Source organism: Mangifera indica, chromosome 1, assembly GCF_011075055.1.
Source record: "Mangifera indica cultivar Alphonso chromosome 1, CATAS_Mindica_2.1, whole genome shotgun sequence".
NCBI lineage: Eukaryota > Viridiplantae > Streptophyta > Magnoliopsida > Sapindales > Anacardiaceae > Mangifera > Mangifera indica.
Genome location: NC_058137.1, coordinates 6,668,411 through 6,686,926, shown reverse-complemented (window position 1 = coordinate 6,686,926; position 18,516 = coordinate 6,668,411). Strand labels below are relative to the sequence as shown.

General features: G+C 35.1%; 2 protein-coding genes, 1 long non-coding RNA gene and 1 pseudogene across 6 annotated transcripts; 3 read left to right on the top strand and 1 right to left on the bottom strand.

Annotated features, from left to right (window-relative positions):
• Positions 1 to 632: 632 nt before the first annotated feature.
• LOC123200169 (GDP-mannose 4,6 dehydratase 1) lies at positions 633 to 2,102 on the top strand. Its single transcript, XM_044618868.1, has one exon. The coding sequence runs from the start codon at positions 752 to 754 to the stop codon at positions 1,865 to 1,867; it is 1,116 nt and encodes a 371-aa protein (XP_044474803.1). The 5' UTR covers positions 633 to 751; the 3' UTR covers positions 1,868 to 2,102.
• Positions 2,103 to 2,353: 251 nt separating this feature from the next.
• Positions 2,354 to 10,875, bottom strand: LOC123208250. 4 transcript variants are annotated; one of them, XR_006501192.1, is made up of 4 exons: positions 10,556 to 10,653; positions 10,370 to 10,454; positions 2,714 to 4,681; positions 2,354 to 2,607 (listed from the first exon to the last, which is right to left on the bottom strand). XR_006501192.1 is itself a non-coding variant. In XM_044626709.1 (4 exons), exons 1-4 carry the CDS (start codon positions 10,774 to 10,776, stop codon positions 3,697 to 3,699), a joined length of 255 nt encoding a protein of 84 aa, XP_044482644.1. In that variant the 5' UTR covers positions 10,777 to 10,875; the 3' UTR covers positions 2,787 to 3,696. The 4 variants fall into 4 exon arrangements, 3 of the variants coding, with proteins under 3 accessions (XP_044482644.1, XP_044483433.1, XP_044481958.1); XM_044626709.1 differs by lacking the exon at positions 2,354 to 2,607 and adding an exon at positions 10,735 to 10,875 and having other exon boundaries at positions 2,787 to 3,740; positions 10,556 to 10,639; XM_044627498.1 differs by lacking the exon at positions 2,354 to 2,607 and adding an exon at positions 10,735 to 10,875 and having other exon boundaries at positions 2,787 to 2,835; positions 10,556 to 10,639.
• Positions 10,876 to 11,220: 345 nt separating this feature from the next.
• LOC123227672 lies at positions 11,221 to 14,145 on the top strand (annotated as a pseudogene).
• A 491-nt stretch (positions 14,146 to 14,636) lies between these two features.
• LOC123210295 lies at positions 14,637 to 17,338 on the top strand. Its single transcript, XR_006501272.1, has 3 exons — positions 14,637 to 14,988; positions 15,119 to 15,212; positions 15,439 to 17,338. It is a non-coding gene; the product is annotated as an uncharacterized LOC123210295 (long non-coding RNA).
• The last annotated feature ends 1,178 nt before the right edge of the window (positions 17,339 to 18,516 follow it).

Below are 18,516 nucleotides of genomic sequence, written 5' to 3'. Positions count from 1 at the left end.
AAGGCGAGCCATACTGGTGACATGGCTAAGCCAAGGTATGCGCAAGACTCCTTGGGATGTGTCTTTAGTAGGCCGACCATCATACTATATATTTATTTATTTTTTAATTATTAATTATTAATAATTATTTATTATTTTTTTGCTTATTTAGTTAAGTTGACCTATGCATCGAACCCAAAGACTATATAATCCACATATCTAATAAGATTCACAAAATTAAGAGTCATGCCTTTTTCCATTGGGTTGGCCATGCTGCGCCACCCCCTGGATATGCCTAGTTGTGGTCGAGGTTTTTGTTAAAGGCTATCAATAAAATTATGTATATCTATTTTAAGTATATAAATATATATATATTTATATGTATTATTATATGATTAAATGATTTTAAATTAATAATAAAATAATACTTAATCGTATGATAATATATATAAATATGTATATATTTATATACTTAAAATAGATACATATAATATTATTAAAAAACATTAATCTCGTACATTTACGCACTTTAGATCCTTTAAACTCCACGAATCAAAAGGTACCGTGAGGCACTGCACCATCTGTCGGCCATTTTTCACAGCTCACTCTCACACGTTACATTGACTAAACTAACCGCGTCCCAAAAAATTTAATCTATAAATCAACCAACTTTAGAGCAACTAATAGAGGTCAATTTGGCCATTCACAGTTGCACACCTTTCTCCTTCAACACATTAAACCGGTTCCTTCATCTTCAGCTTCATCCTCGTCAATGGCATCTGACGATAACGACACTTCCGGATCCAGATCCGGATCCATCAATAATGACGGCGCCAACCCTCAACGCAAAATTGCATTGATCACCGGTATAACCGGCCAAGACGGTTCTTATCTAACCGAATTCCTCCTTAACAAGGGCTACGAAGTCCACGGCTTGATCCGTCGTTCCTCCAACTTCAATACGCAGCGTATCAACCACATCTACATAGACCCTCACAACGCCCACAAGGCCAGGATGAAGCTCCACTACGCCGATCTCACCGATGCCTCCTCTCTTCGGCGTTGGCTAGACACCATTCTCCCTGACGAAGTTTATAACTTGGCCGCTCAGTCACACGTGGCAGTCTCCTTCGAGATCCCTGATTACACCGCTGATGTCGTGGCAACGGGTGCCCTCCGTCTCCTTGAAGCCGTTAGATCTCACATTGCAGCCACTGGGAGGTCCCATATCCGGTATTACCAAGCTGGATCATCCGAAATGTTCGGATCCACTCCACCTCCACAATCCGAAACCACTCCTTTCCATCCAAGATCTCCTTACGCTGCTTCCAAATGCGCTGCGCATTGGTACACTGTTAATTACCGCGAAGCTTATGGGCTTTTTGCATGTAACGGAATTTTGTTTAACCACGAATCACCCAGAAGAGGTGAAAATTTCGTAACCAGAAAGATAACTCGTGCCGTGGGGAGGATCAAGATTGGTTTGCAGAGTAAATTGTTTTTGGGGAATTTACAGGCATCGAGAGATTGGGGATTTGCGGGTGATTATGTGGAGGCAATGTGGATGATGTTACAGCAGGAAAAACCTGATGATTATGTTGTAGCAACGGAGGAGTCACATACGGTGGAGGAGTTTCTCGACGTCGCATTTGGGTATGTGGGTTTGAATTGGAAGGATCATGTGATGATTGATAAGAGGTATTTTAGGCCAGCTGAGGTGGATAATCTGAAAGGGGATTCAAGCAAGGCTAGGAATGTGCTTGGGTGGAAGCCTAAAGTGGGTTTTGAGAAGTTAGTGAAGATGATGGTTGATGAAGATATTGAATTGGCTAAAAGAGAGAAGGTTCTTGTTGATGCTGGATACATGGATGCCCAGCAACAGCCTTGATTTCTTAAAATCATTTTGCTCAAGCGTGTTTTCTACGGTTCAATATAGTTTGATTTTGGAGGAGAATATTTATTTTATTTGGTTCAAAGCCTTCTAATGTTGTTCAAGTCAAGTCTGAGTCTCTAGAACGTCATTCATTCAACTTCAGGAACCCCAATAATTTACGAATGAATATGTATTTTGTCAAATGTTACTATCATTTTATTTTCGTTAAATGATTTTTTTAATGGTGAGAGATAGTCATGTGTAGTCGAAATATGAAGATAAACTACAAAATAAGTGTTTAAAAAGCATGGTTTGTTAATTCAATCACTTGCTCATCCAAGTGATTACTTCTAATCACTTATTTCAATAATGTAAGTCACTAGGCTTAAGGAAGAAGAGGTATAGCTAACCTCTGATTCAGTAGAGAATTCAAAGGGCTTTAAAGATACCTCTAGTGGATCTGGTCCCTCAGAAGCAATTTTCTTGCAGAGCGCACCACAATCATTAATAACCTCAGTCAATCTTCCTTTATGCTCCCCAATTTCCACTTGCAATGAATGAACTGCATTGATTTTCCAGCTTACTAAAGCTTAATACAGACCAGTAAAGAATTTGCGAACTTTTGTCCTAGCTGATACTTCTACAGTTTAATAGTGTAACTTCTAGCACAAATGCTACCCCACAATTTCGCTCCACAATCTTGGGCAAAGGGATTCTGATTAAAATTCCCGTTACTTCTTTTAAATGTAAACCAGCTGATTCCATTTATAGAAATGAGTTGATAAACTGTAAATTTATCAATATTTACTATTCTACAGCCCAATAATTTCACAAAGAATATTCTGACACTGAACAATTTACCTCCAAATAAATGCAGTGACATTGTCTTCGTTGCTGACACTGAATAACTAAATGGTTGAAGAAGCTTGATTGCCAAAGCATCTGCAATTTCTATCTTGTTTTCTATCTCTTCCTGCAATGATCTTTTTTACACAGTCCAAACAGAAAGATCCAATTTTTTAAAACGTAAATATAAATAAATAATTTTCTAGTTCAAGTAGTGGAATGTTAATCATTTACAGCCTTGACTTCAAAGCAGAACAGATACTTTAATCAAGGGCAAATACTAAAACTTTCCAGTTTATAAGTAAATATTTAAACAAGAGAGTGAGAGACAGAGACAGAGAAATACACAAAAGTCCACACGGTAACCAGTTCAGAACCAGTGCATCATCAGATGTAAAATAATGATAAAAATATCTAAACATTTCACAGTAAAAGAAAACACCAGTTAAGCATTTGAATCCACCTAGAAAACGTCATGTCAAACCGCAGGTCCGATCTTGGATCCAACTCAACGAGAATCTAATGCATATTTGACTTTTATCCTTGAGGATCAAATATATAAATATATATATGATGACAATTAGAGGCAACAACACATTTAATATCTTCAAGCCAGGGAATCATTATCCAAAGAGTAATACTATGTGCACAAAGTTTTGAATATAGAATTGAGTATATAAATTATGTGTCATCATATAATTGGGTGGTGTTAAATTAAAGAGAAAAAAATACTCAATCACATGATGACACATCATTTGTTAATTTAATTGTATAATCAAAATTGTGTGCACATAGTTTTATTGTAATCAAAATCCTAGATTTAGAAACACAGACCAAAATTTAGATTCACAGGCATCTACAACATCTGATCCATCCTATGCCTTCACAATATACAAGTCATTACCATGTTAATTAATTGTTCCCAAATTCTTAAGATATATCATTGGCAACACAAACCTGCCTCTTGCTAATTTGTTGCGCCTTTCTCCTCCTGCCAATCACAATACATTGAGAAAAGCTCCAACACTAGGGTTCACAGTACCTTTATTGACCATGGAGGAAAGAAAGAATGGCAAAGATTAGCTCCATGAACCAGATAGTTAACACTTAACGAGCAGCTTACAAAAAATAACTTCGGTACAAGAAAGATACTTATTTTACCACAACTGAAACACAAATTGATGGAGTAACAAATGAAGAAAAATTTAGATAGTGTACAAATTGAGAAGATATAGAAGTATAGAGATTAATATAAAGAAACAGAGGGAAAAATAGGGAGAACAACTGACCAAGCATGGAGGATATCTGATATCTATAAGAACTAGAAGGGTAGAACGACCAAAAGCATTAAGGATTGAAAAAAACCAAAATGAATATTTAATCATTAATCAAGCAAATACCCCCAATAATAATGGAAACTTTTATTTATAAACTACAAATAAATCTATTAGGCAGCAAGTATATATCTCTTGTAAGGAGAAACAGATACAAGGGAGAGGAGGAAGGAACAGAGTTGGCAGCAAGCTGGGAGACACAATTAGCAAACACACAACATTACAAGAGATAGACCACAAGCAAGTGGAGCTGAAACGTGGCAGCACAAGAGAGGTCTGGCAGTTAGGGAATGAAGATATTATGCTGGTTGGTGAAAGGGAAAGCACGCAAGAAAAATATCAGGAAAAAAAGTGGAGACAAGTGATGGAGAGAGCTGGCCTCTCAAATGCCATGCGATTGAATGTTTTTCAGATTACTGTTTCATTGTAAATTTTGCTTGAAATTAACTGATATGATTGTAAGGAATTTCGGTTGTTACTTATACAGATAGGTTTGATTACACAAATTTGTTTGTCCATTTTATAGCTACTGTATTGTGTTGGAATACTGGAAATTGTGTACAGACAGAAAGCTGCGGTGCAATTATTTCAACTGTAGTACCAGAATAGTAGAATTGCAGAGGAGAGGAACCAGGTACCTATCAAAATCCTGACAAAATATGAAATAAATGTAAAACTCAAAACAAAATAAAACTCTAAGACAATTTTGACAAATCAATCCATAATATAAAAAAGGAAAATACTATAACAACGTTTAAACTATCTACTCTTCCAACATCAGCTCTTTCACGATGAGGAGGCCTCAACTCCTAGCGAGTAGGTTGGAAGTGACACTTAGCCGGATGTTTCCAACAAACAAGATACACACATTTGATGTTCCATAAGTATATGATAGCAATAAAATTATGTGTACTAATAATGAGTTCCAAATTGATACCAATGATAGTATATCGCATGTGATTGGGTAATTTTGAATCAAGAATAAAATAATACTCAATTACATAGTAATACATCATTAGTATTAAATTGGTACTCATTTTAAGCGCACATAACATCACTCATATGAAGATACCAATCCAAACATCAAGTCAATCCTGCAACAGTTGTCTCCAGCCAATGTGATGTAGATGAAAACATAATATGCTAATAAAAAATAGGCTTAAAAGGGTCTCAACAACAATTTGGATATCACTAAAACTATTCTAGATTTCATGCAAGCGATTAAAAATGTTTAAATAATCACTAGCCAAGATCAAACTTCACAAACTCAAATACCAAAAAAGAAAACCAGCAACTTAGTGACAAACCATGCCCAGGCTTTGAAATCTCATATGGAAGATGCTCAAAACCCTGGTCTGAAACAAGTAAAGTCAACAGTGATGGCAAGGTGTTGTAACGGTAACTTGAAAATGAAAACAAAAGTAATATGTTAGGGATCTAATGTGAATTTTATTAATAGTAAATTAAAATGGCTTTGGCAACAAGATGTGCTAACTATTTCTAAAGCAAATAGAGGTGTCTTTCCTCTCAATCAGTCAAAAGTTGTCAAACTGCTTTTTCCAATCCAATCTCCTATATTTATTCTACCCTATTTAATTTCTAATTCAAATATTTATCAAATCATTTATTTTATCCTAATCTTAAATATATTATCCGAATTTTAAATATCTCATCCTAATCAAATATTGTATCCTAATCACATATATTATTCTAATAAAATACTTTCTTCATTACTTAATAATTATTATTATCTAATTAAATCTTAACATTTCTAGCCTCTTTGAAACTCATTTTGTCTTCAGTATGGGAAAAATTGAAAAATTTCAGATTTTTTACATTTCTTCCTACCCAGTTTGAAAATACCCTTACTATTTTGCAATCATTCCAATTGTCAATACTGATATAAAAATCAATACTTCCTCCTTCGATATACTTTGACTTCATCCCTAATGCCTGAAACTTAGGCAAATGAACAATTTCTAGTAGCTAGGCTTCATTAGAAACAACTGATTTTTCATTGAACCTAACCGTGTTACTCTCCCTAATGTCAGAAGCTTAGGTGAATGAACAAATCCTGATAACTAGGCTTCACTAGAAACAACCGATTTTCCATCAAACCCAACCATGTTACTCCTAGAATCTCTTGAATCACCTTTTTGGACTTCCACGACATTTTAAATTCATTCGAACCTATCAATTCATGACCGAAGTTGCTGAAATTATCGATTTCACCCTCTGGTCATCAGAATTTAACTTTTTTTTTGGGTCTAAAACCCCCATCTCAACAAAATTAGTTCAACTCTTCACCTAATCGACTTCTCTCCTCTAGCTTCTCATTGCTCACGATCAGAATGACGTCATTGTTGGATCCATCCTTGTCCACCAGTAACACTGCCAACCATTTGAATCTATAGTCATGATCAGACTAAAGTTTTCCTTCACAATGGAGACATATTCCTTTCTCGAACATATCTCGAGCTTCTAATTCCTTCAATCATTGAAACCACAACCAACTCTCATTTCCATCCAACATGATATCAATTCATCCCATTATTATATTACTATGATACCAATTGATAGGAACTTAATGTAAATTTTATTAATATTAAAATAAAATAATGTTGATAATAAGAAGTATCAACTCTTTCTAAGACAAATAGAGGTGTCTTCCTTCTCAATTAACCAAAGGTTGCCCAAAATACTAAATACTAATATTCTCCTCACTTCTTCAATCCAATCACCTCTATTCATTCTACCATATTTTACTTTCATATTTAAATATTTATCCACATCATCTATTTTATCTTAATCTTAAATATATTATCCTAATTTTATACTAATCTTAGATATTTCATCTTAATCAAATATTTTATTCTAATCACATATATTATTTTAATCAAAATTTTTCTTAATTACTTAATCATCATCATAATATAATATTATAATTATTATTATCTAATTAAATCCTAATGATTTCCCCACCTTGCTAGAAAATGTTAGGATTTAATTAGATAATAACAATAAAAAATTAAAAAATATTTGATTAGATTAACATATTTGATTAGGATAAAATTTTTGATTATGATGAGATATTTAAAATTAGGATAAGATTAGGGTAATATATTTAAGATTAGGATAAAATAAATGATTTAGAAAAATATTTGAATTTGAAAGTTAAATAGGATAGGATAAATAGAGATGATTGGATTGAAGGAGGAGCGGCAATATTGTTATTTGGTATTTTGTTCAATTTTTGGTTGATTGGGAGGAAAGACACCTTTATTTGTCTTGGGAGGAGTTAACACCTTTATTTGGCTTGGGAGTAGTTGACACTCTTGAGGCCAATATTGTTTTATTAAATTTTGTGCAACCTTTGCTGAATGGGAGGAAATACACCTTTATTTGCCTTAAAGGAGTTGACATATTTTATTACCAACACTATTTTATTTTAATACTAATAAAATTCAAATTAGGTCTCAAACAATTGGTATCAGAGCAGTATGAGAATAAAATGAATTGATATTATGTTGGATGAGAATAGGAGTTGGTTGTGGTTTCAGCAACTGAAGAAACTAGAAGCTTGAGATATATTATGGTGAAGGCAAACTTGAGTCTGATCACTACTGTAGATTCAAATGGTTGATAGTGTTACTTATGAATGAGGATGGATTCGACAATAACGTCATTTTGATCGTGAGTGATGAGAAATAAAAGAGGAGAAAAGTCAATTAGGTGTAGAAAAGTACAACTATTCTTGTTGAGATGGGAGTTTTTGGCCCAAAAAACAGTAGATTCTAATGATTAGAAGGTGAAATTGATAGATTTCAACAACTTTGGCCACGAATTGATAAGTTCTAATAAATTTACAAAGTCAATAGAGGTCCACAAAGGTGATTTAACAAATTCTGGGGGTAATTTGGTTGATTTCAACAAAAAATCGATTGTTTTCTATGAAGCCCAATGTTAGGAACCCACATTTATTTAATCAAAACACAAAATACATAATAACAAAATATTTCATTACTAAAAACATTACAAGATAAACCGAATAATTCGAGGAATTCGGGACCTCCCATTTTCCGGCCATTCGAGGCGCCGGAGACCTCCCCTTTTCCGGCTATTCGAGGCGCCGGAGACCTCCCTAAATCAGCCAAAGGTGGCTGCCCTCAAACCCAAACCCTAATATTTTCTTCTCTTCCTTTTTAAAACTCAAACATATATATTTATAAAAGAAATGAGCCATTGGATTGGGGACAAGTGTCCCAATCCTAACACCCAACTACTAGAATTTGTTCATTCGCCTAAGCTTTTAACATTAGAGATGAAGGTAGAGTATATTGAAGGAGGAAGTATAGGTTTTTTTTTTTTTTTATAAATCAATAGTGACAATTGGAATAATATCAAAATAGGAAGAGTTTTTTCAAATTGGATAAAAAGAAATGTTTTAAAAAAAAGGAGATTTTCCAAATTTTCCCGCAAGGCTGTTTTCAAAGGGGTAGAAAATATTAGAATTTAATTAAATAATGATAATATTAATATTAATAATATTAAAACGAGATATTTAAGATTAAGATAAATTAAATAATTTGGATAAATATTTGAATATGAAAGTTAGCAAGGTAGAATAAATAGAAGTACTTGGATTGAAGGAAGGGGAATATTGTTATTTGGTATTTATGGCAACATTTGCCTGATTAGGAGGAAAGACACATCTATTTGCAAACATTATTTTATTTTAATATTAATAGAACTCACATTAGGTCCCTAACACAATAATGGTAAGCTTGAACATGTGTGGTATCAAAATGAAGAAAGGGAGGCGTGTGGAACTAAATCAGAGGCCAAGGAATTGATTGGTACTAGTAGTGAGCTTTCATGTACGGTTGCTAAAAAAGAGATAGATAGCAACAACAAAACTTTAGGCAATGTGTGGAGATCTTTCTAGTGGCACTCTTGAAAGGAAAGTGACAAATCAACAGGAGGGAAAGTTGATTATGTGGACCATATTGATGATGCACAATGGTAATTGGTGGTGCCTGGTAGCTACAAGCAAACATATTTTCTGTAGGATTTTATAGGGTTTCAAGTATTGTAAGGAAATTAGGATTTGTGATAAATGATATTAAATTTTTTATGTGTTTTAGTGATGAGTTTTGGTTTTGGTGATCAAGAGTAAAAACCTTTAATTCTTCTACCAACCTCTTTATCCACATAACTTCACAAATTCCATAAGCAACTAACGAAATTCAACTTGAGCACTACTCCTATTTACCACATTATGTTTCTTGCTCCTCCAAGTAACAAGGTTTTCTCCTACAAAGGTGCAATAGCCTGACAATGATCTTCTATCTACAACATTCACCACCCAATTTGCATTAATGTAAGCCTCAAATTTTTTAGTCCTACCAATTTTGGAGTGTTTATAGAACATTGTGTGATTAGCCTGGTTATGGAAGTAACCATAGCTTTTCAATGCCTTCCAAACCTCTTAAAGCAAGCCCTAGGAGATTGTTTAAGACTGTACAAAAATTTTTTTAGTCTGCATACCTTGTCTACTCCTAGGTATTCTTCAAAGTCAGGTGATGAAAACCTATTTTTCCAAATCTCCATTCAAGAAAACCTTTTTTATATCTAGTTGATATAATGTCCAATTGTAATTTACTGCTAGGGAGAGAAGCACTCATATTGAATTTATCTTTGTGACATGAGTGAATGTATCTTGATAGTTTATTCCATAGGTTTGGGCAAATTGTTTAGCCTCAAGCTTGCCTTGTATCTCTCAAGGCTTCCATCTGCCTTACATTTTACAGTAAAGACACAATTGCATCCCACTATGGTTTTATCAATTGGTATGTCAATAATCTCCCAGGTTTCATTTTTTTCAAGAGCATTTATCTTTTCTTTGATTGCTAACTTCCAGTCTGGATCACCTAGCGCTTCTTGAATTCTTGTAAACAAAAGCAGGTTAGAGATCTTGAACAAAAGGTTCTATGTTTATTTGAAAATTTTTTATATAATTGATATATGATCTCACTCCTTTTCAAATGGCAATAAGAAGAATTAGACATATGAAAATTTGGAGAGTCAGAGGTAGGATTAAGTTTAGAATTAACCTGATTATTTGGAAAATCATCCCTCCGATTTTGAGATTGGCTAGTTAATAGAGAAAGAGGAATTAACCACATATGTAAACTTAAATTCTACTCTCTAATTCAACTTTTTTTTTCTGAAAGATTCGCTCTCATGCTGTTTTGTTGATAACAGTGACCACATCTCAAAAGCCTAATTTCAACTCATTAAAAGAAATAAGAGTGATCTTCAAACCACTATAGCCCACCTGAAGTTGAAGAAGAAGATGGTTTTCTCCCCAAAATGTCATTCAAGCTGCCCTCCGTTGGTGGTGATGTACGTATCAGCGTTGTCTACAAATACAAAACATCAACATTAAAAATAACTAATTAATACAAACTTCTCCAAACGGAAAACTATAATAATTTATAGTAACAATAAAAAGAAGGCTCACAATTTTAAGGGCTTTGAGTTCCTCTAAAACGGGGTCGACGCTTTCTGATTTTTGGGAGACGGTGGTGATCTGATAGACTGGTCTCTCCACGATTAGAAAATTTACGCAAATAATAAAATTAGGAATTCAATTTAACAGGAATATACGTGAAAAGCTTACTAATACATTTACAGAGTTACCCGAGAGCGTGAGCTAGAGACTGTTGATTCCGAGGCCCCCATTTGATCTTTTACTTTTTGAACTCAACTTGAATTTGTTGCTAATTTGCGAAATCAAATCACCAATTTCATCAAATACAAGTTTTGATGGAAGAAACTCAGGACAGCGAATCTCTGAGATCGGAGCTATGGCTAACTACTGAAACAGAATTGATGTTTGGTATGTTGACGGGTCCGGTTTACCTTTTATGTTGGAGTTGGAGGCTATATTTAAATGACGTATCTATACCGGTTAATTGTACGATGTCGTTTTCATATCCCCTCATCCCGTTACTCTATGGCCTCTTTTTCAGGCTTAAAAAACATAGATATATTAAATCAGCCAAAAATCTGTTTCACTGTTCTCCGTTACCGTATTGCTACGGCTAATTCATGAGAACCCCAAATGCCGAATCTGCAAAATCAGTTGCCACCAAAAAGACACCGCAGGTCAGAAAAGTTGCCGCTAAAGCTTCTCCAACCTCTTCGGAATTTGTGACACCTAAAATAGTGGAAACAAGGCGCAGTTCTGCTGGCAAAGTAAAGGCTAACGATACGATACCTCCACAATATACTATTAGTTCCTATTCGAAGTATGATCAATCACCGGGTATAATTTTACAATCATTTTCTTAAAATTTCATGGTTACTTGTTTTGCTAAGTAGTTTTAGAGAGCAATGAAAGCTAAAAGTTGCAATAAAATGATGCTAAATATTTCAAACACGTTTAACAAATTAGCTCGTCACTGTAGATGTGCGGCCTTAATTGAATGGACACTTATGGATTAGAAATCTAGTCATGCTACGTATTGTTTTTGTTATGTGGTTATTTTACTTTGCTGTTGAAAGATATGTTACTGATGATTCTATTTTTGGTGAAATTGTTCTAAATTTTGGTTGAATTCAGTATTTTCTCGGCTGATGTAACAAGTAAGTTATTTTCAATCAATTTAACAACTTTGAATTTTTTTTTTTTTAAGTTGAAGAAGTTGAGGCATTAGCTGAAGCTCCCACAATGACCTTTGTTAAAAAAAGGTGCTGTTCCAAGCCCCAGGCCAGAAGCAAAGAAGAAGCAAGCGAAGACTAAACCTCATTCTTCTGAGAAAGCTGTGGAGGCAAGAGTACAAGAATCTCCAAACGAGGAAGTGACTGTTGAAAATGTTGAAGAACCTATAAAGCAGGAAGAGAACATAGTCAAAGTGGAAGAACCTGCCATTGAATATGTCACAGAAGGCACAAAAGTGGAGGAAAGTGCCGCTGAAGATGATCAAGAAACAGTTAAGGAGGTAAAAACATCAGTGGAAGATGATTCTATTAAACATGTTGGGGGTTCTGTGAAGGAAAAAGAACCTCTCGTTGGGGAGGTTGCAAATTCTAATGAGAAGAAAGAACTCTTTCACAACACTGAAGAGCCAGGGGGTTTTGTGAAGCAAAAAGATCCCGTTGTTCTGGAATTTGCAAAATCCAGTGATAATAAAGTAGCCAGCTTTCAGAAGAATCCAGATGGAGGGAAGGATGATCCAAAGGAGGATGATAAGATGCGTACTGTCAACGATGAAGACGAGCCCAGGATTAAGCTTATTGACACAGAAGAAAACATGAAAGCTGAGCATCTAGGAGAAGATGCTGAACCTGAACAGGATGAGTATGGCAGTTATGAGATGCTTGAAGACTATGGTGACCAAGTTGACCATGGAGATCATGAAGAGGAAGAGTTTGCAGGGGATGATGTAGAGGAGCCCACTGAAGAAACTGAGACATTGGAAGATGAACACAGGGAATTGAAAGCAATTGCAAGAGACCGTAGGATTAAGAAGGAGCATGAGATATTTGTTGGTGGTTTGCATTGTGATGCCACAGAGGAGATGTGAGAAAGATTTTTGAGAGGATTGGAGATATAGCTGAAGTTCAGCTACACAAGAATTTTGCAACACATAAGAATAAGGGTTATGCATTTGTGAAGTTTGCAAACAAAGAGCATGCACAACAGACTTTGTTTGAGATGAAAAACCCTGTGGTATTGACCTGTTTATTGTGTCTCATTTATTTACTTGTAAATTCTGTGCTAATTTTTCTCAACAGATTTGAGGAAAGCAATGTGGGACTGCACCAAGCAAGGATAATGATACATTGTTCATGGGAAATATCTGCAATACATGTACAAAGGAAGATGTAAGTATTTATTTTCTTTTGTTTGATAGTTGTCAAGTTTGATAACTCATCCACAATGTCTACATGGGTTGGCAGATTAAGCAAAAGTTGAAAGATTGTGGTGTTGAAAGTGTTGAAACCATTACTCTTGTCCCAGATGCTCAGCATGAGGGGCTGAGTCATGGTTTTGCATTTGTTGAGTTCTCCTGTCATGTTGATGCCATGGCTGCATATAAGAGGCTTCAGAAGCCTGATGTTGTGTTTGGCCACCCTAAGAGAACTGTCAAAGTAGCTTTTGCTGAACTTTTGCGGGAACCTGATCCAGAAATAATGGCTCTGGTGAAGACGGTATATCTTGATGGGGTTCCTCCTCACTGTTAGGACCAAAGTCTACATAAGGAAGAAGGGGAGAAAAAGAGCAGAAGGAAGGCTACTTGGCAGCAAATTGGGGGAAACACCTGGCAACAAAAGAGAAGAAACAGATGTCAAGCAGCATATGAGGCAACAGACTGTAAAGCAAAGAGCAGAGGTGCAGGTGCCAAAGGATGATACAGCACAGGCACAACAGAGCAGGGGACCACCAGAATGCACAAGATTGATGAGTTGGCAAGCTGGGATTGGGGCAACAGGGAGGAGGAGGAAAAGAGTGATATAGGGCTGGAGGAAAGTGGAGAAGAGGCAGAGAGTAATTTGAAAGAAAAAGGAAAAATTGGGAGAGATGCCTGGCTCTCGAACGCGGGAGAACTTGGGTTGAGTCTTGTAGTTGATTTTATTTCCAGTAGTTGTTGTCGTTTTTAGTTTTTTTTCCAGTTATGTAAAAAGAGTGATGGAATGAATCAAGCTTGGATGTATTTCCATTAAAAAAAAGTTGCTCAATACAAAAAATATTTTTTGTTCCAAACTTATTTCATTTCATTGTTACATTGTTTTGCAATTCCTGAACTTTGGTTGCTTGGGGGTTGGTCTTCTTGCTTCTGTGTTTCGACATCAGTTGGACTCTACAGTAGTCTTTCATTGATCACCACTCCAGGTCTGTAATAGAATGAAGACCAAGTTGAGGAGCAAATAAAAGGTTTTGGGAAGATTGCACGGATTGTTCTGGCCCAGAATATGTCCACTGCTAAAAGGAAAGATTACAGTTTTGTTGATTTCTCAACCCATGAAGTTGTCGTTGCTTGCATCAATGGTGTAAACAATAAAGAAGTGGCAGACGGCAACTCAAAGTTGAATATCTCAGTTTAATATTGGATGCTTCTTGGTTTTATATATATGTATTGTCTTTTGATTTATTGAAGAAGGAATATAACTGATTGCATTGTGTTTTCATGTGCTCCTACATAAAACTGAAAGCCAAGCTGTCAAAACCCATGCCAAAACTCAAGTTGTGAAGGGTGGAATGTGAGGTGGATATCAACTTGTTCATGGTGGCAGTGGAGCTTTTTCCAAATATGGTAATCTACTATCTTTGCAGAACTAAGCTCTAGATTTTCGTATGCACATTATTTCCCCTTTGATGTGGCTCCTTTGTGGCTTGTAGGAAGAGATTTTGCTCGAGGTGGATATTATTTCAATTTGGTTAATTTCCAACTGGGCAGGGGTTTCTATCAACGTGGATGCAGACAAACTGGTAGAATAGGTCCCCGTGACTATGACCTTGAAGACTGACACACTGATCTCCATGGGAGACAATCTATGGGACAAGGCAATATCTCTCTCTCTCTCTTTGTGTTTTTGTATGCTCACATGCATGCAAAGAAGCATCTGGATGTGTCACAGAAAAGGGGCTTGTTTTAATTTATCTCATTTACATCTCTTGCACAAAAGCAGGAGGAAGGAGGGGTTATTTGAGAGGTGGTTGTTATACCTCTGGTAGAGCAATGGCCGCAGCTGGCCCATCAAGGCCTAATCCTAGTAGGCGTTGGCTTGATGTCCCTGATAGAGGGCATGGGGATTATTTTTCCTATAGGAGGCTACCATTTTCTTCGGATGAAGATTTTGATAGATGTTATATTAAAAGAGAAGTCGACAACCCTTATTATTATGATGAACCGTGCACATGGTGTGAGGAGGCAGTTTTATGTAGTGGTGATTTTTCTTTTTTTCTTCTGTAACTTCTATTATGTCAGGGAATTTTTTTCCCTTAATTTTGCTCCCATTTCCTGCACTTGCGCTCCTGGTGTTCCTTATTATGTGATTAATTGTTTCCTGCTTATAGGACCGTGATCCTGATTATATAGTGTCCAGTAGACTCCACCTGCGGCAGGACTATAATGATCCTGCAGTTTCACTTCATGGAAGTTGTTATTGTGGTATGTGCTGCTTATGTCCAGCATTGATTATTTTTGGCAGACCCAGTGGTTACTGAATTATAATATTGCTTGTTTTACTTTGTTATGCTTTAGATAATTATGGGGCTGGCAGTGGTCTCTACTCAGATGATTATTATGTTTCTGATGTAAGCTCACTGTCTTTACTATATGTGTGTTGTTATATGATAACATTTTATGATTTTCTGTCATCTTTTCTTGTTTACAGTATTGTGCATATCCATCTTGTTATGGGAATGATTGCACATGTGGAGGTGGGTATTACTACTAGACTCAAGAAACTTGGTAATGCTCGACCCCTTGTAATTTGGAGTTTCTCAAATTTGATGGTGAATGCTCTCATATTATAATATTCAAAGGTTCTTGCATAATTTTGTCTAGGTGAGCTCGGAAATGCTGGATGCTGGGCTTGTTGCTTAAAAATATGGTTGCTGTCTCATTTTTTTGTACCTTTTCTTTTAGCATTCTCATTCTGCTTTTCCTCTTTGTGTTCCAATCCTTGTACTTCTCTTTCCAGTTCTCTTTTTAGTAATTATTGGCAGAACATCTGGAGTTGTATATTTAGGTTACGTCTCTGAAGGATCTGAACTAAAATGCTTATATTACTTCTATAATGTGGAGTTCAGTAGATGTCTTCTCTTTCTGCGCTAGGTGTAAAGTGCTTTTGGATTTTTTATATAGTTGGTTGTTGTGAAGGGCAGTATCAATTTCCTTCTATTTTCATGATCTACATAATGGATCAAGCACAAATAGTGATCGTTAAGCTTGAAGCCTTTGAAAGGAACCAGACTGGGTGACTCTTTCTGGAACTGGACAGTTCAAGCTAAGGTTCTTCTTATTTTGTTACAAGTGCTGAAGTTAGTTTAAATGTTGAATGCTGATCGAGGCTTAACAGAGATCTTAAAAGTTTTTGTAGAGAAATAAAAAGGAGTAGACCTTTTGTAGGATTTATGAAATCTCACTCTGCCTACTGATCCAAAGATTATTATGGATAGAAGGGAATGTCTTTAGTCAAATTTTGTGGTTACTTATGTAGATATATAGTAATTGAAGAGGATGGCATCCTTATTATAATTTTAATTAAATAAGTTTGTGGCTATATATATGAATGTTATGCCACTGTTCACAAATTCTTCTGCCGGAACGGTGTGAGGAATTGTGATATTTTTAGGTGTGCTACCCCTAAAAGTAAGACTTACTCAAACATTTTATTTGATCCTTATTTTGGTGGAGCAGAAGGTCAATTATGTCATTTGGTGCTTTAGTAATAAAATTTAATTCATATTCTCAGAGAGATCTTGATGATATTTTCCATGGGCAACTTGAATCTGTTGTTTGGATTGAAATCAAATATTGATTATGATTTCTTGGTTAGGAGGTCATGTAGAGTTTGGTGATAGCTATTACTAGGGTTATCTGCTTTCTTATTCTAGTTGCCATTAGTTTTTTTATTTTTTAATTTTACATTGATCAAAATTCATGTGACGACATGTAAACATAGCTTGATGGTGATATATATTTCTTCTTGAATTAGATGATTGATTTTACAAGTGTGGTTGCTGGTCATAAAGGTCTTCTTATTGTGTTAATATGAATTGGGGATTGCATTTGGAAAGTGAAGTCTGGTCGTTAACGGAGGATCAATGCTGCTATTCTAATTCATTCAATGTAGTATTCATTCCTGAGGTCAAGGTTTTAGCTATAAGTCGAATATGTTTTGTTATTGGAAGTGATGCACTCTATTTGCTTCTATCATTTTATACAAAAAATGGATGATAAAATAAACCCTTTTTTTTTTTCGCAGTGAAGAAAACATCTTGAAGCATGATGGAGAGTGGAACTTGCACACATAAAGCTACTATCTCTCTGCAGGTTTTTTGTATTAAATATGGTCATTTGAGGGTGGGCATAAGTTTTGTTTGAGTAGAAAAGAACCTAGAGAGCTATCTTTCTTTGTGCCATTGCCTAATGATTATAATTGGTTGGTATTAGAAAGTGTCTTCTCGTTTATTTTTCACATTGGTATTCACATATCATGTATATGATAAGTTGGTATAGCTCTCTCTTCTTTAATTTTCTATCATTTTTATTGGTTTGTTTTTGCTACAGCTTCTCTTCTCTTCTCTAATTTGTTATGCTAAATGTTTTGTTATTCTTAAGGCAGTCAAGCTTGGATTTTTGTTTGATTTTCAGTTGTTCTAACTGGATAACTAAAATATGATTAAGGAGAAAATTAACTTGGTGCAACAAAGATAAGATGGAGAATAAATCAGTGCACATAAATATTACTTTGGTTGAACATTGGCATAATGATAAAGAGCTTGTCATTTTTCATAAACCCTATACCTGGGATATCTCTAGATTTGATCGAGGAAAAATTGTTTCCTTCTAAGTAATTTATATTTTCGTTTAAGGTTTCCTTCGGCCTGATCAAAGTAAGTAAATGGAGAATTGCAAGATGTTGAACTCTCCAATTCAACTGATTGGTAAGTGTAATATGCGGATTTTCATAATTCTGATTTGTGAGACTCAGATTATTTGCTTTTAGATGTGAACTTCTTTCAACAACAAAATCATTAAAACAAGACGACAACCAAGTCAAGTCAAATCTCATGGGCGTCTTATTCAACATTGACGAACCTTTTTAAATTGCCCTTTCACTAGAAACAAATTTTCTGCAAATAAATGTGCAACAACATGACAATGTTGTTGTTTATCTTTATCAATCCATTTAAGAAGCAAAAAGTTAATAGTTCCCCTTTCGCATTGTAATTGATCAAATTCTTTTGAATTTGGTACTTTTATAAATTATAATTGAGCGAAATAGAATTCTACAGTTTTATATATATATATATATATATATATATATATATATATATATAGTGGATATGGAGGGTAGAGGCCAGAGGGGGTTACTTTTTCATTTTTCTTCTTTAAATTTTTTTAACCTAAAGTCTCACTTTGTTAACTACGCCGCTGATTAACATGCATGTTCATCTTTCTCACCCAGTACAAGCTTAACAGCAATTGAAGTGGACATTTTTTATTGGTCCAAAAATTACTTTATTATTTGAACGGATAATAACATCCCCTCACTCTTTGCATGCATGGGTAAGTTCTGGTTTCACCATTTTAAGGAATTATAATCATCTGGGGAATTGGATTTAAAATCTTATTTAACCTTTTGTTGGAAAAACGATGCCATTTTATTACTATATTAAATAAGCCAAACAAGACCATTGGTCCTCACGATAAATATAAACAAGACCATTTTATTGTTGAAAGT

What these genes read in the sequence shown, in the direction of transcription:
- LOC123200169 (XM_044618868.1), top strand. Translation starts at nt 752, where the DNA reads ATGGCATCTGACGATAACGACACTTCCGGATCCAGATCCGGATCCATC.
- LOC123208250 (XM_044626023.1), bottom strand. Translation starts at nt 10,776, where the DNA reads ATGGGGGCCTCGGAATCAACAGTCTCTAGCTCACGCTCTCGG. An exon ending in AACTCAAAGCCCTTAAAATT is followed by an intron (nt 10,455 to 10,555) that starts GTGAGCCTTCTT and finishes TTGTATTTGTAG; the next exon opens with ACAACGCTGATACGTACATC. An exon ending in ATCTTCTTCTTCAACTTCAG is followed by an intron (nt 10,186 to 10,369) that starts GTGGGCTATAGT and finishes TCTATTAACTAG; the next exon opens with CCAATCTCAAAATCGGAGGG.